Consider the following 21758-nt stretch of genomic DNA (forward strand, 5'->3'; position numbering starts at 1 on the left):
CGCGCGCCATCTTGGGAGCGTGGCGAGATGCTCGTGAGTCGGAATTATCTGTACCTTCTTTTTCTTTTTTCTCCGCGTTTGTCAACGTTCCTTGCGATTTATCATGATTAATCACGGGTGAACTCGATCGTGCCGATCGTTGCGTCGAATTGTTTAGCAGAAGATACGGCGAGAGAAGGCGAGTGAAACGATCGTGCGAGACAAGTGATAGGAGTATAGGTTAGGAGACGTTTCTCGACCAACGTCGTCGTCGCGATGGATCTGGCCAAGGTACCGAACGAGAGGAAATTGTATCTCTGCAAGTGGTACTTTCGTGGTACGTTTGCTAACGTTATGTGCTTTTAACGTGTCGTGCCCGCAATTGACTATTCCAATCTCGAGGTACACAACCATACAACAAAATACGTGGTTTGGCAGTATCTTCCTGTGTTACATACACTTTCACCGGCTACATTTCCTTGTAATGTTTCTTACTTCCCGAATTATATCTTCAATACACAGAGTAGCGCTACAACAACAACAAGATCTGTTGTTTACATAGTCCTTTGTTCATCACTTTGTTACAGTTGGTTTTGCACTGTTGCCGTTTCTGTGGGCTGTGAATGCAATTTGGTTCTGGAAAGAGGCCTTTGTTGAGCCATCATACGAGGAACAGAAACAGATTAAGAAATGTTAGTATCGGTCAATTTTGATCCTGTGACAAATTATGCGCACAAAAGGGACAAACATTTTTTGAATTTCTTTTCCTTTCAGATGTGATATTGTCTGCTATAGGAGCAGCAATTTGGGCCACTGCTTTGCTGGCATGGACAATTACCTTTCAAACCCAAAGAGCCGCTTGGGGTGAATTCGCCGATGCTATCAGCTATATAATTCCCACTGGTATTCCTTGATGATTTTAATATCGATATATTGTTATATAATTGCGCAATATAATTTATCACAGACACGTAACAAATAATTTTTGTATATTATTATATTAAGCTTGTAATATAATTGTACTTGACTCACAGCAAAATTTTATATCCAGCGTGTATCATTGGCAAAATAAAACAACCTTTTTTATAGTATAAGTGTCATTGTATATTAAAAAAATAACGATTGCAAAAGGAGTATTCCAAGGAACTATTTTATATTATGGTCTCTTATTTGACTACACTTAGATATGTGTAGAAATTACGATATAGAGAATACTGTAAAAAATATATACTGCATATTTCTGTACATTTAAGAATTTCTTACATCAGTTAAATAATATCAATTATATATATATATATATATGTATATATATATCTTTCTCTTTCACGGCCATGTTCAAGATGACATTGCAGTGATTTGTACAATTTGTTAAGAAATGCGAGTGAGATTGTGACATATGTAGATCTGGCAAACGGTCATGTCAATCGCGTAGAATTTCCATATAAAATCATATTCTTCATTATGGTCTACTACCATTAATTTTGCTAATTTACAGCCTATATTCAAAGAATTCGTCGTCTTTGCACGTATAATCTCAATTCCCTATAAACTAATCTGGACAGAAGCTGAAACGACAAAAATGCAATATATGTACGTCACTGCTAAGGATTTTCTTCCTCACAGAGTAAACGAGTAGATAAAATGAACTCACCAATAAAGCCAATAAGTCTGAGCCCATCAACATGTAAAATACATTGTGCCATCCAGCCCATCGAGACACTAGACCTGCTAACAACGGACCTACGGCGGCTCCGATGCTGCCAGTACCATCGATAATGGCAGTCACTGTGGCTAAGGCCTTTGAATTTTCACCTAAGCTAGGGTGAGTCCCAAGTTCGGCGGACACTGCAGTCGTTATCAAGGCATATGGACCATTTACCAATAATCCCGCGATCAGTAGCAGTATCACGTTGACGCCTAGACTGGCGTTTCTGACGTAATCGTATATAAATAACTGTGGGATTATATGAGGTACATGTTAATGTATAACGTTCCTTGTTGCTGAAATATTTTCATAATATATAAAATATATAAAATGTAACGTTAAATTTTCTTTTCAGAGCAAAGAATTATACTAGGCTGCTTTCGCTTCCTCTCAACGGTATCGTGGTCAGCCTTTGGAAGTAGAAACTCACTGCGGGAAATGTAAGTCCAAACATGATAACGCATGTGAAAGCGCTCATGCCGGTATAGTCGGATAGAACTCCAGCCACTATAGCGCCTACTATACCGCCGACGTCGAATAAAATCGACAAATATGCGCTTAAGCTTGTACCATACGTAGCTGCAAGAAGATCGCGATGAGATTATATTGAAACTTGCATAGTTGCAAGGATACTTTCTCGGTAGATACTCACTCGAAGCTGCAATGTACAGTGGTAACCAGTAAAGGAATGTATAGCTAACGAGCTTCGCGAAGAACAGAGATAAGGAATACTCGATGACACCAGGTATCTTCATGGCTCCCACAAATCCAATCGCGCTATCTTGAGGTGCGCCGTAAATGCGTCGATGTCCCGATAACATCGGACTGCTTTCGGATCGTGAATTATCATTCGGGTCCTTCGAAATGCACAAATAAAACATGTAGCAATCTGCAGACAGATTGGATTGTGATGCATTGATAAACAGTGACACGTTGTTGTTGATTGCGTGTTGGGTGAGATTATGATACGTATTCGTTTACTTAAAAATTGCAAATGATATAACCATTGCTTGTACATTGCAACCTTCCGTTCGACTAACGAAAGTATAATTTACACGCTAATGCGAAACTCGACTTGCGACTAACAATGTTAATTAAATAGGAAAGTGGCATGCACTTACGTCAGCGGCAACTTGATCACGGTAGACACAGCGATAGGTGACACGCTAGGTACAGCAGATGGTTATTTATTATGGAAGTGCAAATTATATCTACTAGAAACAATTAAATGATTTACTAAGTGTAAATATTTTGAAGGAACTAAAAGAGAGAGAAAAGGAGAAGCATACTACAACCATTTCCACAGTAACGGGGTAGAAAAAAAATTATATACTTGTAATTATATTCAACGATACAGACATGCTTGTAATACGTTTTAATCACAAGTGTGCGTTGACTCTAATCTAAATCAAATTTGATGTTACAGAGTTGTGCTTGCTGTTAGACAACATGTACACTCACAACGCGTGCTCACATCCGATAGGAAGGCAGCGCGAAGTTGGTCAGTCACCTACGTACAAACTTACATCTTCTCCGGTAGTGTGGGGACCGTCACCGACATCGACATAGGCATCATCATCCGAACTGTTGGACGCCTCGATCTTTCTGTACACATGAGAGTTAGGCGGGCTACACCCTACGTCGGTAGGATTCGGCACTAGGAACAGGAAGATGAAGAACCCGACCAGTCCCATTATAGCGCCAGGCACCATGAAACTCAGGCCCCAATCGGACTCGACATAGTTCGCCGCGATCACACTGCCTAGTATATTCCCTAAGGATGTATGCGAGTTCCACACACCGAAGATGAAACCGCGTTTTTTCTTGCCGAACCAATTCCCTACGACTGTCACCACGCCAGGCCAACCCGTGGTTTGAAATACTCCGCCTATTGCCTGCACGACACAAAAGAGGACGTGGAAACGGATTTATGCGCTTTCTATGTTCCGCGTAAGTTGGTGTGTACCTGCACGAGGACGAAGTACCACAAGTTATGAATACCGTAAGGCCTGGCGATCCCAAATAGGTAACAGGATATACCAGACGCGATCATACCGAGAGAAAGGAAGTATCGCAGATTTACCCTTTCTGCTATAATCCCACTGCACAGGCAAACGAAACAACATTGTTTCAATAACAACGGTTTTGTTCATGTCAATTAGGATTGTGATTTGATTAGACATTCACTGAATATTATTACTATTACGAAATTAGTAATATTATTAATAATAATATTATTGTATTATTACTAATCTTGTGGTTGGCAATGTGTTGAGCAATTCGATATACGACTGTATACGATGGCCAAGAAATTTGGACCTGGTGGGGTTCACCAGAGTGACATTAAGGTGATGTACACAGCAAATTGAAAGAGATCTCGTTGCATCTTTTATGATGCATGTACGATAAGCTCGAATAATTTCAATGCATTACCTGAGAAACATAGCTGCCGCGTATGCGAAGAGAAACGATGAGTCCAGCAAACCGAGTAACGCCGGCGCATCTTCCGTGTCTGGAGAGACGATAAATTTACTTGTATATTCTAATATGTATGTTGATAAAATCAATAATAAGTGGATATTGATCATATTTACCAAATGGAGCCCAATCGCACCAATGAATACTGTCATTTATTGGGACATCGGAAGGTGGCAGTATTCCGCTACAATTTTGGCTCAGGACATTTTTCACCACAGATATTGGCTTCCGAGTCAAATGGTAGCAAGTATACGCGAGGAAAGTAGTCACCAGTATCCCAGCTTGATACCATGGCTTCCAATTGATCTGATGATGTACACAGCAATTGTTGCATATGTGTTTTAAACACTGAATGCCACATGGCACATCTTTCACCTGGCCGTTCATACTTTATGCATGTAGTAATACTTGACTTGATAAGTTTTGAGGAAACGATATTTGGCAGAATATCACTCAATACTTTGTTATATATATTATATGATCCCAACTTTTAACATTAAATTATGTTAAATCTCTGATCATTAAGTAACAAAGCACTCTTTGGTTGTGACGGATACACAAAAATATCTTGTACAGGTAGGAAAATTGAAGCTATTTAAAAGGTGCTTCTGTTTTATAGTGATATACACATCTGATGGAACACAGATGGAGATTTGAGAACTTAGGACGGAAGTAAGTTTCAACTACTAATTAAAATTATCGTGATTATCGGTTAACGAAATTAAAAGACACGTCAGTAAATCACTCTTTGCGCGCTTTCCGTGAATTATTCGTAACAAATGTGAACAACGTTCCAGGGACGCCAAGTCCACCATGCTTTGCATTGCCCCGACTGTTCATTCGCTTTTACTGAGCAGTGAAGCGAGAAAGCAATAGACAAATTCAATGACAAGTGCAGCTATGAGTCATAACCTGAAAGCAAGTATACAGATATATGATATAAAAGCAGACCCTAATTATCAGGCGTAGAACCGATAAATTATCTTGTATCCCCGAGAAACTCCCCTACAAAACTCACCCGTTTGTGGGAAATTTCGTGAGTTCGCGTTAAAAAATTTTATAAATGCTATATTATCTTCTCCTACATAAAAATGGAATGTTTACCACGCTACGACAGGACAGACGTTTGTTCTTTTCAACTTCATTCAAGCTGTTCTGAAGCCGAGGTCGCAGCAGTAACTTACGAGATACGCGAGAGCAGCGCTCTTGCAGATAGATGATTGGTTGACAAATTCGCGCGCGTCAGCTGTTCAGCAGATGTGAAATTGGCGGGAAACCTAGAAGCGGATCTCCGATATGTCGTGACAATGTCATCTTGATCTTGATCATTGTTACTTCGGAGCTCACACGAGACTGTCGTTTCAAATTAGTTTACGAAATTTTTGACGATTTGATCGCGTGATAAATTCCGACGGTTGTTTATCTTCCCTCCATCATGGCAGTGACGACACGGAGTGCCCAGCTTGGCAAGGAGGTTAGTTTTGCGCGGAATTGGTTAGTGTTTTTGTCTCTCTGCTTCTTCTCTTATGTTTTATTTGTCTGTTTGGAAATATAGTTTTCTTTCCTGCTATTGGTTTTTTTCCAATCTCACTTCACTATTTATAAGGACTTATTATAAACTTATCATAAAAATACATTTAGCTTTAGTATGCATTATAAGTCCTTGAGAATGTCTATATTTAGTGCTATTCTATATTTGCTATGATTATATTTAGTGCTATTTAGCGTTTTTCATGATACATTTTCCAATTTCGATCGTCTGATTTGCTACTTCTTTTAGAGAATTTTTAGAGAAGTGTGCAATGTTGCATTTTGTTTGCAGGTGTCTGGAGCTCTGCGTCGATCACCAAGAAACTTACCGCAGCATTTAAAGGTGTGTAAATAATAATCGTCCTTTAAAAGAGATGCATAATGTTATGTAAAAATAAATTACTGTCAAATTAAAATTTCTCTCGTTTCTAAGCTCAAACTTAAATTTATATTGAATAAGTTGTCCCAAAAGTTTGAAAGTCGTGATTACTCAATTTCCTTCTTTACAGGAAAAATTGGAGCAGCCAAAACCTGAGAGAGAGCCTGACATAGAAACTTTACCTCCAATTATTTTCAAAGGACATATCCAATATGCTAATGACTTCTTTGATTGTGCCCAGATTTGTGACAGTCTCATGTGAGTACAGGAAATTAAAAATTGAAATGAGAATCATTATCGTGAGAGAAATTTCAAACTAGAGAGACCAGAAGTTAGGTTAAAAAGAAATTAAGGAAACATTAAGAAAAATATAGTTGAAAATGTAATTTCGTATAAATTAATTTTCACCTATTATCTAAATTTTGATAAAAGTATCGAATTATTGATGTATTCCTTTATCATGTGTTTTGTTAAATTTTTCAGACAAGAAGTAAAGCGTAGTGAAAAGGAGTTTATACCAGTAGGTTTTGATCTGGAATGGCCTTTTAGTTTCCAAACTGGCAGTGGAAAAACTGCATTGGCACAAATCTGTCTACAGGACAGTGTGTGTTATCTTTTGCATGTATATTCGCTGAAAAAACTTCCAGCAGCCTTTGTCGAGTTTCTTTGTCATCCAAAAGTTAAACTCGTTGGTGTCAATATAAAGAAGTTAGTAGATTGTTATATATATATATGATACAAAATAAATAAGTAGTAAATGTAATCTGATATTTTAGGCTTCCATGGTAAGGAAATAATTTTGATTTGGCTTTCAGCTCGGTACCGCGTTTTCGATATTTTTGAACATACGTGTAATGTGTAATTTTAGTTTTCCTTTCAGTTTTAATTTATTGTTTAATTGTCTCACTATTTTAATACTATTGATAATTATTTTATACTTTATATAATAATAATAGCTTTTCCATAATTGCAAGTTTGATGGTTTTACAGTGACGTTTGGAAGCTCGGACGAGACTTTAAAGAGTTTCCTGCTCAGAAGGTGGTACAAAATAATTGTATGGACTGCGGAACGTACGCTAATCAAGTCTTGAAACGATCTTGCCGTTGGAGCTTGGAAAGACTAACCGCTTACTTGGTATTAATTTTCAATTGGAGATTGTCTTTGAAATTGAATTGGATATCTATAAAAAAGTTTTCATATGTTTAGTTGAAGAAAAAAATTGACAAGAATCCCGAGGTACGAAGGAGTAAGTGGCACGTGCAACCACTCAGCGACGCCCAGAAAATTTATGCGGCAACAGATGCTTATGTAAGGACAGTTTAAAATCATCTAGAAGTTATATTCTTTGAAGATTGAAAATTTTATATGAAAAAATATAATTGCCAGATAGTTTGTAATATTTCACTGCAAAGTAACAATCTCCTCATTTGCAGGTATCTCTTTTACTTCACACGACGATTCAGGCGAAGGCCGTTGCTTTAGAGAAGCAAAGTCAAAATCACGAGAATTCAGTGAAACCTCTGCCTTAACAAAGCTCACCAATTTCAACAGTTATTTAAATTAACATAAAAAATCTCTAAGATGCATCCGAGAGTGGTGAAAGTCCTTCTGGCCGGTCGTCTGTCGTACGGTGCTGGTCATCGACTTCAGAAGATTTTGTCGGATCATCACCATCAGCGTTTGAGTAAGCCGGCGAATACCTTGGTGGTTTTAGAACACAAACCGGTGTACACGGTGGGAATTCGCGAAAAGGCATACACAGTCGAAGAAGAAAGAAAACTGAAAAATCTCGGCGCTGAGTTCTGGAGGACGAACCGTGGCGGATTGATCACTTTTCACGGGCCTGGTCAGCTAGTAGCTTATCCGGTACTCGATTTGAAACAATTTCGCACTAGTGTCAGGTGGTACGTGGACCAGTTGGAGCGCCTAGTGATCCGTTTGTGCGCAGAATTCGACATCAAGGCCGAAACGTCGCCGCACACCGGAGTATGGGTCGACGATCGCAAAATCTGTGCCATGGGCATTCATTGCAGCCGTTATGTCACCACCCACGGCTTGGCACTCAACTGCAACACTGACCTCAAATGGTTTGAACACATCGTGCCTTGCGGCATCGAAGGTAAAGGCGTCACCAGCATCTCAAAGGAGCTTAACGTAGACGTCACGGCTTACGACATATTGCCGATCTTCGTCAACGCTTTCCGTGAGCAGTTCGAGTGCGAGCTGATAGAGTTTCCGCCCAATGAGGCCTCACGGATCTTGCAAGATGCGATAAAAGTTACGGACGATTAATATTAGAATTAGTAGTACTAAATTTTCTATAGTAGATAGGTTTTAAGGACTTTTAACTTCCAAGAGAATGTTTCAGATTGTTGAAAGTCGGACAATATTGATACACTAATATTATAAACATATTAATATTAAGAAATTTTTATATTATGGGAGTCTGGAAAAACTGAAGATGTTTTTGTCTCCGAGTTTCAGAGAATCTTGATAACACTTTGTAGCTATCTATCTCTAATTAATATCACAACTATTGTAAAATCGAATTTAAATTTATCACAGAATAAACCTGTGATATCAATTTAAAAGTAATTTGTATATAAAAATAATATTCGTATTTCTATATCGATAAATATGTTGTTAATGCTACAATTTCTTCAAGATGAATTCGGTCAACAAATTCAATTAGATTTATTTGTTAATTGATATTTTCTTTTTAACAATTATTGTGCTTGTGCGATTGAAAAATATTAACCTTGATCTGTTAATTGTATTGCCAAAACTCTAATGCGATTTACACAGAAATTAATTGAACACATAATTTCTGTAACATCAGTAACAAATCATCGATTATGCGAATTGTGTTTGGGAGCGGCGCGAGTGCATAATAAATTTTATATTACATAAATAACTATATATTACTCATTTTATCGCTAATGACAATCCATATATATATATATATATATATATAATCGTGTTTAAATTGAATGCACAGAAGTTATTAGATGTACAACTTAATTCTCGGTCTTTTTAAAGAAAATATATTGTTTATTTACAAAAAAATGAATAATCTCTCAACCTTTGAAATAGTTTCCGTTACTCTCTACATGCTTTGCCATCTTTTAAATAACTGACAAAATCCGCTTCGGAAGAAGAATTGCGGGAAAAGCATTTAAATTTGAATATGTGCTGTAGGCGTTGATTAAATGTAGGGATCGACGATTAAGTTGTACACTTAATATGTAAATGCGGTATATAAAAAGATTTGTAATATTTTTATAAAATATTTGTCAATACTTATTAAATAAAAATATTTTTATATACTGCAATAAAAGAAAGATTAAGTAAGGCGAGCAAATGAAACGTCAAAGTTGGAGAAAAAGCATCTCGCCTGACCACATATTGATCTAAATCTCTGAAAGATTTATACAATAAGAAGGCAAAATAGATACATAAATTCCCATTATGCGCCTTGAAGACTGCGCCATTGTGCATTGAAGATAAGAACTGTTAATTGAATATCGCTACAAGTAAGCAAGCGAGTCATTTTGACTCAATATATGTTATTGACACCGGATATGAATACACAATTATAACGCAATCGCGTCAATCTTTAATTTCGTTAAAGATATTAGGCATTCAATTTAAACGTGATCGTTTGATGAGATCTACATAGTGACGAACATATATATTTTATTTTCAGTCAGTAGTGATTCAATTACCCTGAAGTTTCGCGTCATTTCAAGCGTCTCGTCGAAATCGAGAGGTCAGGAATATTTCATGCATTTTGAAACATTTCGAAAGACTATTTCTCTGAGAATCGTCAAACTTTTAAATCTGCCGAGACATCTGTCTGATCGTATCGAGACCTCGAGGAATCCTTTCCGATAACACTTGAAATGTAACACGAAACACTCGCGTCATGCGTTTAGTTAAAGTGATTCGAAACGCTCTCATCAACAGCTCGTCATTAAGTCTACGTAAAACTATTATCACTCTGTCAGCACGTGCAGGTATCTTTGATTGTAGAGCTCTGTGGTGAGGGAGCCGACGACCTCGACGGCGTTGTGAAGTGAGTTGGCCGAGTCCCTGACGAGTCGGACGGCCCTCTCCACGTCACCACGCAGCTCTGCGTACTGCTTGTTCAACAGCAGCCCCTCCAAACTCTGCATCGCCTTCACAGCCTCCACACTCGGTCGAATCTCCATCGCGTCCGGATCAGTCGACCTCGTGGGCGCTACACCGGGCGAGTGCGGAGTATATCTCACTAATTGTTGGTCGGACTTGGATTCTGGTAACTGCGCCAGGCAGTAGACAGCCGTAGCGCGACTTAGGAACTTGCACCTGCGGGAAAATTGAACGACGGAATGGAACTATATCGGTTACAAAGAGAGGAAAACAAGGTTGTTCTTAGCGATCATCGGCTTACCGTACGGTGAGCTGAGAACCTTTCCTCAGTCCGATAGCGCCCAGGATGCCCCATCCTTGTCCCGCGTCATCCGCTACCGTCAGCAACGCTCGTGACAGCCCCTTCAGTGCTCTGGCAGCTATCACTGTATTCTCGCTGTACTGACACTGCCTGTAGGCCAGCTCGCATGCCTTCGCCCATAACAGAGGCAATTTCTCCTCCGCGATATCCCTGGATAAATTCGATATGGCTTCGTGATGCTTTCGACATTTTCATCGACGAGATTAAAGAGACAATGATTTCACGTGCGACAGAAAAGATAAGTAACGTTCGGGATATAAAAATCCCACTTGTCCGTTGGAAACACTTACGTGGTTTTAATGGCACTGATCCAATCCACCAGATTGATCAGAAGCATGCCTTCTTCTCGGATATCCTGACAGGACGGAAGTCTCTTCAGCAATACGGAATAGAGAGCTAACAATCTACCTTCTGACACTAGTATAGATTCCAACGGCGGCTGACGAGGTACTACGGACTGCAACACCATCAGCACCGCCGCCCATGTAGGCCGAACGTCGTCCGTTACTAAAAAATAAAGGTCAGTCAGAACGGGAATCGTAAAAATAAAAGAACGGGGATTCGAAAAATGAAAGAAATCCACAAATGTTTTTTTATAGACGAGTCTTGCTCCGTCTTCTTGCTCACCGTTATACTTGAAGTACGCCTCCAAGGCTGCCTCCATAAGATGGCCCAGGATGGACGAGGAAGCAACCGCAATCCCGATCACCCTCAGCACTCCCATCAGCACTGGACTGCTGGCTGTTCGCTCCAGCAGCCACGCTGTCCAACTCGTACGGAAATGCTCGCTCAACGCCGTGCTCTGATTCATCGAGTGCAAGAACTCGGTGATTAGTAGACCGGCTTCGGCAACCTGTTGCGACTCGGAGACGGCTGAGAGAAAGAAAGAAGATTCCTTAGGCTTTAGACTTCTTTGCCGTTTATTGTTGCAAACAAGTCGCATCTTCATACCTGAGATCCTCGGATCTTCATCTAGACACTTACTACTAGTGATAACGATCTCCATGTCGTCGAGCATTCGCGACAACGCAACGTTGAACGCTTTGCTGTTGGTCGAAAGAAGAGACTTGTGTCTCGTGGTGCAGTTGATCAACAATTTGACCGAAGAGCGCACGTACATCTGCCTCTTCTTCAGGGTAGTGGGATGAAAATACTTCACCGTGGGATCATAGCCCGCCGCTATTTTTAGCAAACTACATATCCAGTTGTTTTAATCATTCAGTTGTTTTTTACACGCTACTGATACAGCCTGATACCAATCAGGCTTACCTGTTCACAGCCGTGTCAATGGGATGAGTATAGTCCACCTCCAGGCAAAGAATTACCCTGGGATCGCAGCTCATCACGTGCCAATTAATCACTTGATCGTACGCTGCAGCATCGATCAAGTGCCAGGAGAAGCATTCGGACTCGGCAACTAGCTGCACCGCTTTCTCGTTCTAGAATTTCAGTTGAACTTTTACTTCCGAGGTTTTAGTCTACTTGACGCATTTCGGCAAGCTATTCAATTTCACCATATTTAATTTTATATTCTCGAATTCTCAGATTTTCGGAATCGTCCTCTTCGATCTTACCTGCCTGACATTAGGTTCATTGGACAGTTTCACCAACAGGTTCAACAGGCAGACGTGCATCCTGGCGGCGACTGGCATTGACTGTATGGCCATTAACTCGCTGACCCAGACGGACCAATTAACGCAAGTGAAAACACTGCCGAGGAACAGGTGGCAGTCTGGCAGATATTGATCGACAACCTTGATCATCAAGTCAACGTCGTTGGCGCTGGGGTAAAAGCGATCCCACGGCAGAGAGAGGAAGTTACCGTGTACCACGTTCAGCACGTGTTCCTTGACGGACGCGTGCGCGTAGTTTGTTACGTAGAATTGCCACACAAAGCTGAGGATCTTGCTGGACGCTGGCATAGTGTCGACGATGAAGCGGACGCATTCCGCGAACATCGCCATCGTCCGATTCGCGTAAGGACCGTCGGTGATGATCCATGGCAGTAGCACCGATCGGTCGTCCGTCAGCTGCTGAATCCACGCCGCTGTCGGCTCACGCAGGTTCCTCGTCCAGTACGGAGTGATCCACGGTGCGTACATCTCGCTCAACACTGGCCAAATCTTCTCGCACACTAAATCAAAAAAAAAAAATAGGTAATATTACAGACTTCACATTTAAGTGATTATGCAGGTGTAGTAATTATAACAAAATATCCGATGGTTGCGTTGCGAGATGATAACATTTTCGGAATTGAAATAATCGACAATTCTAAAATGGGCTCACGTTGATCAGCGAGCGACCCTCGATCAGCTTGAAGAGTCAGCACGACTAGGGCGTGACCGACCATACCCAGAAATATGGTTAACGGCTCGTTGTAAACCCTGTATTTCGGATAGAGCCCGTATAGCCCGTACTGCAGCCTCTCCTTCATGAAGTGTCGGCTCAAAAGCACAGCGGTATCGTGCATCTGAAATTAAATGGAACGTCGTATACCAGATTATACATTTTCGCGCAAACTTACTGTTCAAATAAAAAATGAAGCAATGAAATCGAATATGTTTTCTTTGGTTCACAGAGATCGCCTATGGTATTGACGGAACGAACCTCTTGGCGAGATAACAGTCTCTGTTCCGTCGCGTAATGCCTGACCTCGTCTCTGATCTTTGACGGATGTATGGGCGCGCTGCTCTTCGGTTTTCCGCTGAGAGCTCCCAGCAAATCGCGCCACACGTCCAGAGACAAATTCTGACTCTCGGATCCTCTCAACACTGCACTCAACACCTCGCCGTAGTGCTCGGGGAACTCGTGCAAAAGGATGAGACGTAGGTGATTCCGGAAGAGCTACGTCAATCGTAATAGTAAAAACCTTCTTGTCTCTTTTTAATTAAAGCATTGCTTCGACAAGAGTTGAATTTATGACAGTTATTAAGATATGAAAAACTGGACGAACACACAAAATGAACCACGCTCACTTCGTGTAGCATTAGCTTCTCCTCCTCGGGATTCAGACCGATGTTGCACAATGCTTTGGAAATTAAATCTATAAAAGTGGACCTCTCGCTCAATCGCGGACGGCGATAGTTCAACCAGCTGCCTACGTCGAACTGTAATGGAAACAATAACGATATTATGAGAGCGAAGAAAAGGCGATAATACAGGTCGACTCTTACTTTCGAGAGCAACACAAAGCACAAGTCGACGTTCAAGCCACTAGCCAGCTCTACGACAGTCTGATACATCTGCAAGAATGTGGAAGCTCCTCCGGCGACGGGTGTGAAGTGTGGGCCCAACAGGCCACCGAGATTCGGCCTTTGTATGATCGTGCTTAATAATTGCGGGCCTCGAATCTCCTCTCCACTGATGAATAACTGAAAGCAGAGTTTACAAAGATAAAATTAATTGATTAATTTATAAAATCCCTAGAAATTGACTAGAGAATCGTAACGTGTACCCGGCCCAACTTCTCCAAGCAAGTAGTAATAAGCTGTTTTGTAGGTGGGCACAACGCTGCTTCTTCCGTGTAGGAATCCACCAGGTAGTAAAACAGCTCGACTCCGCTCTCTTGCACCTTTTGCAACACCGCGCCGTTCTCGTTGGTGCGACTGACGGTTAATTCGTGCTCCAGCATTCTGAAAAACGACAAAGCGAATAAAGCTAAACAGGAGTGAATTTGTCCCGATAGATTTGAGAGATTCGGGTATAAGTGACATTAAATAATTCTAAAATTCAAGTCGAACCTGATAGCTGACTCTCGAAGAGTGAAAAAAATCGTCAGGTAAAAGAACGGTAAAACAATCGTTGGGCTGCTTACGCGATCAAATGATCGATGAAAACACAGCCCAGAGTGACTTTGCTAGGCGGCGGTTGACTGGCTTTCACCAACAAATTCTCATACTCTGCCCGATTCTGGGTTATCATGTGATCCACACCTTCGTTGACATGAGCCTCTGCAACCTGTGCAATCAAAAGCATTTTTTTAGAAAGAAACAGTCTCATTTCTTTTTCTATTTTTTTAACGTTCCTCAATCGTACCTTGATCCTGATGATCGCAGGACCCGCACAGTGCACTGTGGGTGGTGTGCCTGATCTGGAGCGCCTCTGACCCGGCGGCGCGGGGTCGCAGAGAGCGTGCAGAGTCACCTGATTCTCGAAGATTCGATAGAGCGTCGGCACCAGCTCCAGGAAGCTGCAGTCCACCGCGGTGTGCTCGGAAACCATCAAGTTGTATGTCTGCGCGTAGTCCAGAACGACCCTGAGGTGCGGCTTGACGAGATCAATCACTGCTGTGACGTTGTAGAGACTTTCTCGAGCCACGCAGCCCAGCACCGGTTGGTTGCGACTGAGGGCTGGCGGTGGCACTGGTGATTCGTAGGAGCCCAATCGCCGGAATATCCGGCGAAGAGGGTCGACCGCTTCCGTGGCGTTTGGAGACTGGGAATATCTCAGGTGATTTTCAGGGTCGCGGAATGTTGCTCGTTCCCACTCGAAGACAGCCTTCAACTGACTCTGTTCCACTGTCCAGTGATCGACGTATTCAAGCCAGGGCGCCTTTTTGGCGTATTGATAAAGAGTGAGAAACAAATAATAATATAACAATTACATATTAATATTACACACTGTGCGATACTCTGTAACAACAACAGCAATGATGATTATTAGTGTTACTACAGTATTATATAACCAATTACGTTCTGTAATGCAATCAACTTACTCGGTCTCCCTGCACCAGCGAGATCAGTCTCTGCGGCATATATTGCGGTGGCAGAGCTGGGAAATAACACGCCGGCTCCTGAAGACGAGGTTCCTCCAACCAAAGGCTCAATGTTTTGTAGAACCTGTTACAGAGCATATATTTTGATGGTAAAGATAATCCCGTACTCAAGTCTCTTCTTCGCTTATCACTCACTTTGCGACACTGAAGTAAAATATACGCCGTTCATCTGTCATCGGTTTCCCGTTGTCTGTGTCCTTCTCCCCTTTCAATTGGAAATGTTCCGTCGTCTCATGCAGACGTTTCTTCAACTTCTTCATATAGCTCAGATTCATCATCCCCTCGAAGAAATTTTCCCCGACTCCGCCCTGACCCGTGGATCTACGGTGATTCGGAGCAAAGAAATGAATGACGTGGACTTTATGTTCACGTAATTATCGTTTGCTTTTTCTTAAAGAATAAAATGATATTCACCCGGCGATTGTAGGAATTCGTGCGAGGAATAAACTGAAGAAGTTTTGCCACAAGAGAGGCAGAAGTGGATGATCCATAGGTGTGTCGAGGGCCTGCTGGGACCAGCGGTAGATAGCTAAGTGACTCACTCCAAATGGTGTCACTTTCACCGTCGCACAAGCTCTCTGGAATACACACACACACACATATACTATTCCTGTCACAGTTATAATTTTATATTATCAGAACGCTTTGCTGTAATGCTCATATTTCTAATTTTCAAACCTTGAGCGCAGTGTCCAAAGATATCTTGGACTGTATGGACAGTTCTCGCAGGATCTCGCGCCAAAGCCCGGTTTTCATCTCCCTGTCGTACTCTTCCGCCAACAAGACCTGATGCGCGAGCCATATCGCCTGGACGGTTCCGCCGAGGAGGCTTGCCGAGTTAGAGGATCCTGTTGCCCAGCTCAGGAAGGATCCGAATGATCCTGGTGTCCGATTCGACGCTATATTCTACGGATTCCATATTATACGTAAGTAATACATATATTAATGGCGACTAAAAATCCACAGTGTAAAAATTCACTAAATTCACTAAATTGACCTATTTTTACGCATCTTACCTCGTTACTGCCCTCTATAGCAGGCTAGCAAACAATAGCAGTTAAAAAAATTAATGCAAAAATAACATAATTGCTACATACATCCACTTTCTGTCGATTCCGGGTGCTTAGTTTGCACATGATTACACTGTTCAGATTATTTGAGGAGACTCACGCAAAAGAGATTTTGAAACATGTTCCTCATCGTCGCTCTGGTGTCTAGATGAAAGAACGCCGCACGAATCACGGTATCCATCAGATACATCACACTATGGTCTTTATTCCAATCCTGGACCAATATCAGTACGTTCAGCCATAAGTGTACGAAACGTTCTGGACTGTACAAACAATATCTGCAAACAAAATGAATAATCAACAAGTATATATCTTCACGACTACAACCCATTTCTTTCCGTTCATTTCATTACATTATTTATTACTTCATTTTTAGTTTAATCGTATGATTATATATTAATCTTCTGATTCTAACAGTTTCACATTTATTTACACTTTGTCAATACCGTTTGTAATGGTGCAGATGCGACTCTATCATATAGGCAAACTGTTTAAGGATCGGTCCGGGGAACTCCGGGGCGATCAGGTTCTTCGCCATCTTCATGTACGTGCGGTCGGCAGTAATAAGTGGTACTATCAGACTGACAAACTTGTCGTTCTTCAGCAACGATTCTGGACAATCGAGAAACAACGGCACCGTGCGGTATAGGCACACCAGCACCTGCTCGTATTTGTAGTAGCACTGCAGAGTCTGCAGCTGGCTGAAGCCCTCAACACAGATCAATGGCACTGAATGGCCCCACAGGGTCATTAGCATGGAGACATAGCAAGCGATTGGCTGCTTCTCGCGCACTCCTCTCATCAAGATGTCTAGGAAAGAGTCGGATTCCATGTTGGGCACGTTAGCGAGACCCTCGGCCGGGTTCGATATGGTGTGCCGACACACGGCTTCCGATTGATCCAACTGATGAAGCCTCAGTCTATTCACCATCTCCCAAGCCCACAGACTGAACGCCTGCTCGCTGTTCTGTGGTCTCACCATCGATGACACCTGAAAGCCGAGGAAAAGATTGCTCAGTTGAGATCAATGATGTGGAAGAAACTCCATGCAGGTATTAAAGAAGACATTAACGTTTAACTAATAAAAGCGCTTCCGATCAATTTCGTTCTCATCGTTCAATTCTAGCGACTCACCTGTTTCACACCTTCGGCTAACAACGAAGCAGTCTGCGCTGGATTGTCAGGCGTATATTTGATCACAAGCTCGACAATCAGCAACGCTACTTGTCGGTGTAGATGAATCGGAAGAAACAAACTGTCCTTTCTGTTTAATAATTATTCATTAATATGTGTTTATGTAAATTTCTTATTAATTGTTCAGAATCTTCAAGAAACACTCAGAAAACTTACTCATCGAAGGCCCAATTTAAATGTGTAAGGATCAATCGAGCCAAATGGCTCTCGGACGAAGTTAAAGGATGTTGATGCAGCCAAATAGATAGGATTTCCATGTCTTGCTGCTGTGGCACCCACATCCCTATTTTCAGTTCGGTGAATAAATATAAGCTTCGCTGAAATTATTTTAAAACGTTTATTATTACTTAAAAATATTTTAATAAGATGTATCGGTTATCGAGTGAATTTATGCTAGCACTATTATCCTTTCCTATAACATTAAATCGTATGGTTTGAATCACGTAATTAAGATTCGTTAATAACAAGTACGAAATAGTTTAGAGAAAAAATCATTGTTACTTACCTTTCCAACTGATACGAAATTATCCTTCAATTTACGCAATATGTCAGATAAGAGAGTAGGATATTTGCTCGTCAGGTTCGATAAAAGTGATCTCGCGTCCTTCGAACAGGACTCTTGAGTCTTCTCACTGAGAAATCCAATCTATAATTCAATTCGTTAGATTGAGAATTCAACGATACGATCTTAAAAATATAATCCGAATTTTTAGGAGCAAATATCTACGTACTTGGAACAGATCAATCGTGGTTGTTCTTACGAAATCGTAGTCCTGGTAGCCTCTTGCTATGGCCATGTTAGCGAAGGTAGTTAGCAGAAAATAGGACTCGTCACCGGGCATGTCGCACAGCTTCTCCTCGAACTGATTATGAAGTTGAGGGCAGCTTAACTCAGCCTCCCAATCTGCAAAGTTGAATACAGTTGCCTCAGGAACTTTGTAATTATATTGTATTCGTGTGTCGTATTTTATTTACCAGCAGCCGACATATTCAATACTGCTGCGTCGCCAGGTACAGAATCGGTGTGTAGAATATAGAAGATGTGCCATAGGGTGGAGGACGATATAATGTGATATGGTATCGCGGCGAGGTACTGCCAAGCACCTAAACGTCGCGACGAGAAGATGCAGAGGATCGCTCTTACGAAGAAGCAATCGTACTCGGTTTGCAGTTTCAGCAGCATTGACTCATCAATTACCTACGCGCAAAAGAAATTTACATCACTTTAAAACTGAGCTTTCACTAAGAAGCAATCAAAACGCGAAGTTGGGCCAGTCTGAAGAATATCTAACGTTTAATGTAACAAGCATGTCACCAGATTCCCCATACCTTGCTCCTGTCGAATATTTCCCACTGATCGCTGGCATACTGAACGACGTCTCTAATTAGGGCGCTGAGCCTCTTCGCCAACTGCCTGTATCTTGGCGAGTCGTAAGTCTTCAGACCCTGTTTGAGGAGTTTGACGAGTGTCGTGTAGAATGCGAAGAGACGTAGCATGTGATGGTCTGTGATAGCGTTTTCCTCCTGATGATATCTGTTATTCTGACGCTGTATAAAAAGCACTTGCTGGAAGAGCTTGTCTAGCGGAATCTGATGAAGAAGGGAAATCAAGTCGCTCTCAAACAGGTTAGCGCCAATATTGGCGATGTCCTCATCTTCCTCGCCTTCTTCGTCTAACATCACCCATACCGTGTCGCCTGGACTACTCGAAGTATCCTGCAAGGATACCTGTACCTGCAAAGCGGATGCATAGTTGAGAAATATCTGGCTAAGTAGCGACTTCAAGATTCAATTTAGCCAGTAACGTTTAAGAATCTATCCTCTATCCAATGATGATAAAAACAAGTTTACTTAACTTGAGATTATCAAATTATTTTATGGTTTGTTTACCTGCTCCAGGAATTTATCCCGTTCTTTGATCGGCAACAGGATCACTGCGAGAGTGGCGATCATGTGATCGAGATATGGATCACTGAACGGCGAGGAGCACAATCCCGTCACTTTCGGGCGCACTGGTGCTTGCACGAACGACTTGGCCCAATTCATTACGCCGCCAGGACACCGTAAGATGTGGTTCAGTAAAAACAAATGATCCTGCCATGTGGCGACCCTCAGGAGGATCGCCACCAGCTTCGACAGCCACTCTCTCGTGTCTGTGACGAACTTTCCATCTTTGAGGACTCGCCGCTGGAAGTTGAACAAAATCGTCACGCACATCCTGAGCTCCACCAGCTGCGGAGCCGTCTGTGACGGTGATTGCTCCGGCAGGAGATTCGCCGGACCTGTCTGCGGAAGGCTGGCGAACTCCTGAAAGTAAGAAGATTATTTGTGCACTGTGAAAAATCACAGTTCCATAAGCAACTTTATTCAAGGAGGAACGCTACAACTTACGCTGAAACTCCGGGCGACTCGTTGCACGTAATGCTCGATCTGCAGGCGCAAAGATTCCGCCTCGTAACAATACAATGCCTGGCTATTGTGCAGAGCGTCCTTAATGGCCGTCAAAGTTCTAGAGAGCGCGACCAGAGTCTGCTGGTTGAAGTGGGCGATCGCGTACTCATGGCTGGCGGCAACTGGATTGCCGTCCTGGCATTCGCCGCTCTCCGTCATCGAGGTCTTCTCCAGGTACCAGAGTTGCTTCTGAGTCTCCCGGCAGTTCTTCTTCAAGCGATCCAGCTCATACGAATTCGCGATGAAGTGATTCCTCACTCTCAGGTAACCCATCAATAGCTCGTGCAACCTGTGCTGCTGCCTAAGCGGCCCGCATCTCAGCTGCGTCTCCGTGAACTCGTTCACAAATATGTCCACCAGTGACAATTCTTGATTACTGTACAAAGATGCCAGTTGCTGTTCTGTGAATGGTTTGACCTCCTTGAAAGCATTCTGCGCGTCCTTCTTGATTTCTAGAGCCTCTGCCTGCTTCTGACACGGAATCTTCACGTTTAGGTCTTCAGTGACTTGTACTGCTTGCTTGGGCTCCTCAGTGGCAGTTGATGGGATATCAACTAGTTGAATTGTGGTGACACTTACCTGAACTTGCTCTATTTGATTATTCAAGGTATTGTCTGTCACTGAGAGAGGTAGGATAGTGTCAACTTCGTCGCGGGTATTTTCATGTAATGGCAGTATCTGAAACATGTAATATATAAACCTTAGTGTATGTTGCCTATATTAAAAATAATCATATTATATATACAACTATCACTTTTTATGTCTATAACTTGTAAGGAAATGAAGCATGAAATTTCAAGATGAAATGAACTGAAACGGAAACAAATTTGGGAAAGGCAAGACACCGATTCAGAAGCTGGATTAAACATTTCTCTACACTGTAAAAGCTTCAAATATCAGTCTTAAATACCTTGCTGGTTGTTTCTACTTGCAGACTGCACTCGTTTTCATGAGCTGCTTGCTCAGCAATCTCCTTTTCGTAAACATCAGTATCAATAGCCGCTGAGTGCAACTCACTTTCCATATTCTCCACACCTTCGCCCTTGGGATAATTTGTGGGTGATTCCCCGAGCAAGCATTCGAATTCTTCCAGCGTTGGAGCATCTGGTATCTGATGTTCCAGGATCGAGTGACGTTGCTTTTCCCGTTTCTTTTTCTAGAAGAAGGACACGAGTCGGTGCTTTAAAACTATATCATAATTAAAAGACTAAATCTATATTGTAAATAAAATACGATTCTATCAATTGAATTCTTCGTTAGTTATCATCGCAGAGAATAAATGCCCGTATTTTTACCTGTCGTTGCTTCTGCTTCTCCATGTTGAAACAATAGGATGGCAGCCGGGTTCACTAATCAGCAATGGATCAACGTAAATTACTGGGTGTTTTCCGAAAGTCTCGGAGAAAAGTCTCCGTTGAAACTCGAGATAATTTTAGAGCACTTGTTCACAGTATGTTGAGTGTCAACAAGAATAAGTGAATACACCGAAGGCTTTGACAACAGTACTTCGCTTGTTCATAGACGTTTATTGTTGTTTTAATCATCGTCTTCGCCTCGGTCGACTTCAGATAATTCTGCAACAACGTCATTAACACCTTGATGGAACTGTTTTTGATCAGCTGGTCTAAACAATGTCGCTTATCATTCGACCATAATATCCCTATAAAATAACAATCTAGAAGAATTGAGATCGAGTCGGTATTTC

At 41.7% G+C, this 21758-nt stretch overlaps 5 protein-coding genes across 9 annotated transcripts; 3 read left to right on the plus strand and 2 right to left on the minus strand.

Annotated features, from left to right (window-relative positions):
- Window positions 1-8: 8 nt before the first annotated feature.
- Window positions 9-1070, plus strand: LOC106740952 (gamma-secretase subunit pen-2). Its single transcript, XM_014612450.1, has 3 exons — window positions 9-316; window positions 567-671; window positions 754-1070. Exons 1-3 carry the CDS (start codon window positions 256-258, stop codon window positions 891-893), a joined length of 306 nt encoding a protein of 101 aa, XP_014467936.1. The 5' UTR covers window positions 9-255; the 3' UTR covers window positions 894-1070.
- A 393-nt stretch (window positions 1071-1463) lies between these two features.
- On the minus strand, window positions 1464-5332 carry LOC106740947 (sugar phosphate exchanger 2). 2 transcript variants are annotated; one of them, XM_014612441.1, is made up of 10 exons: window positions 5181-5332; window positions 4279-5074; window positions 4118-4196; window positions 3651-3786; window positions 3211-3579; window positions 2806-2850; window positions 2337-2541; window positions 2115-2263; window positions 1631-1933; window positions 1464-1544 (listed from the first exon to the last, which is right to left on the minus strand). In XM_014612441.1, the coding sequence occupies exons 2-10, from the start codon at window positions 4547-4549 to the stop codon at window positions 1482-1484; spliced, it is 1620 nt and encodes a 539-aa protein (XP_014467927.1). In that variant the 5' UTR covers window positions 4550-5074; window positions 5181-5332; the 3' UTR covers window positions 1464-1481. The 2 variants fall into 2 exon arrangements, with proteins under 2 accessions (XP_014467927.1, XP_014467928.1); XM_014612442.1 differs by lacking the exon at window positions 2806-2850.
- A 66-nt stretch (window positions 5333-5398) lies between these two features.
- LOC106740949 (Werner Syndrome-like exonuclease) lies at window positions 5399-7615 on the plus strand. Of its 2 annotated transcripts, none has more exons than XM_014612446.1 (7): window positions 5399-5636; window positions 5985-6035; window positions 6202-6329; window positions 6555-6779; window positions 7062-7206; window positions 7279-7380; window positions 7506-7615. In XM_014612446.1, exons 1-7 carry the CDS (start codon window positions 5598-5600, stop codon window positions 7599-7601), a joined length of 786 nt encoding a protein of 261 aa, XP_014467932.1. In that variant the 5' UTR covers window positions 5399-5597; the 3' UTR covers window positions 7602-7615. The 2 variants fall into 2 exon arrangements, with proteins under 2 accessions (XP_014467932.1, XP_014467930.1); XM_014612444.1 differs by lacking the exon at window positions 5399-5636 and adding an exon at window positions 5682-5808.
- Window positions 7616-7631: 16 nt separating this feature from the next.
- LOC106740951 (putative lipoyltransferase 2, mitochondrial) lies at window positions 7632-9510 on the plus strand. Its single transcript, XM_014612448.1, has one exon. It carries the CDS (start codon window positions 7654-7656, stop codon window positions 8362-8364), a length of 711 nt encoding a protein of 236 aa, XP_014467934.1. The 5' UTR covers window positions 7632-7653; the 3' UTR covers window positions 8365-9510.
- LOC106740946 (ectopic P granules protein 5 homolog) lies at window positions 8743-21694 on the minus strand. 3 transcript variants are annotated; one of them, XM_014612440.1, is made up of 32 exons: window positions 21349-21694; window positions 20964-21209; window positions 20633-20731; window positions 19994-20521; window positions 19493-19909; window positions 18932-19336; window positions 18578-18800; window positions 18334-18506; window positions 18108-18248; window positions 17759-17919; window positions 17543-17672; window positions 16855-17399; window positions 16509-16686; window positions 16355-16378; window positions 16017-16244; window positions 15753-15916; window positions 15474-15659; window positions 15279-15402; window positions 14600-15115; window positions 14379-14521; window positions 14019-14196; window positions 13738-13935; window positions 13540-13671; window positions 13172-13408; window positions 12851-13034; window positions 12139-12698; window positions 11834-12003; window positions 11549-11757; window positions 11192-11437; window positions 10855-11071; window positions 10505-10714; window positions 8743-10419 (listed from the first exon to the last, which is right to left on the minus strand). In XM_014612440.1, the coding sequence occupies exons 1-32, from the start codon at window positions 21370-21372 to the stop codon at window positions 10068-10070; spliced, it is 7548 nt and encodes a 2515-aa protein (XP_014467926.1). In that variant the 5' UTR covers window positions 21373-21694; the 3' UTR covers window positions 8743-10067. The 3 variants fall into 3 exon arrangements, with proteins under 3 accessions (XP_014467926.1, XP_014467924.1, XP_014467925.1); XM_014612438.1 differs by having other exon boundaries at window positions 19994-20731; window positions 21349-21372; XM_014612439.1 differs by lacking the exon at window positions 16355-16378 and having other exon boundaries at window positions 19994-20731.
- Between the last annotated feature and the right edge of the window lie 64 nt (window positions 21695-21758).

Source organism: Dinoponera quadriceps, unplaced genomic scaffold (genome assembly GCF_001313825.1).
Source record: "Dinoponera quadriceps isolate SergipeBrazil2010 unplaced genomic scaffold, ASM131382v1 scaffold397, whole genome shotgun sequence".
Taxonomy (NCBI): Eukaryota; Metazoa; Arthropoda; class Insecta; order Hymenoptera; family Formicidae; genus Dinoponera; species Dinoponera quadriceps.

Coding starts and splice junctions, on each gene's coding strand:
- LOC106740952 (XM_014612450.1), top strand. CDS start 256: ATGGATCTGGCCAAGGTACCGAACGAGAGGAAATTGTATCTCTGCAAG. Junction 317..566: donor CTGCAAGTGGTACTTTCGTG/GTACGTTTGCTA, acceptor ACTTTGTTACAG/TTGGTTTTGCACTGTTGCCG. Junction 672..753: donor ACAGAAACAGATTAAGAAAT/GTTAGTATCGGT, acceptor TTTTCCTTTCAG/ATGTGATATTGTCTGCTATA.
- LOC106740947 (XM_014612441.1), bottom strand. CDS start 4,549: ATGAACGGCCAGGTGAAAGATGTGCCATGTGGCATTCAGTGTTTAAAA. Junction 3,787..4,117: donor GCGGCAGCTATGTTTCTCAG/GTAATGCATTGA, acceptor TTGCCTGTGCAG/TGGGATTATAGCAGAAAGGG. Junction 2,264..2,336: donor ACTGTACATTGCAGCTTCGA/GTGAGTATCTAC, acceptor ATCTTCTTGCAG/CTACGTATGGTACAAGCTTA.
- LOC106740949 (XM_014612444.1), top strand. CDS start 5,689: ATGTTTTATTTGTCTGTTTGGAAATATAGTTTTCTTTCCTGCTATTGG. Junction 6,036..6,201: donor ACTTACCGCAGCATTTAAAG/GTGTGTAAATAA, acceptor CCTTCTTTACAG/GAAAAATTGGAGCAGCCAAA. Junction 6,330..6,554: donor CAGATTTGTGACAGTCTCAT/GTGAGTACAGGA, acceptor TAAATTTTTCAG/ACAAGAAGTAAAGCGTAGTG.
- LOC106740951 (XM_014612448.1), top strand. CDS start 7,654: ATGCATCCGAGAGTGGTGAAAGTCCTTCTGGCCGGTCGTCTGTCGTAC.
- LOC106740946 (XM_014612438.1), bottom strand. CDS start 21,372: ATGGAGAAGCAGAAGCAACGACAG. Junction 17,400..17,542: donor TAGCCGAAGGTGTGAAACAG/GTGAGTCGCTAG, acceptor CTCGGCTTTCAG/GTGTCATCGATGGTGAGACC. Junction 13,035..13,171: donor GACTGTTATCTCGCCAAGAG/GTTCGTTCCGTC, acceptor ATTTAATTTCAG/ATGCACGATACCGCTGTGCT.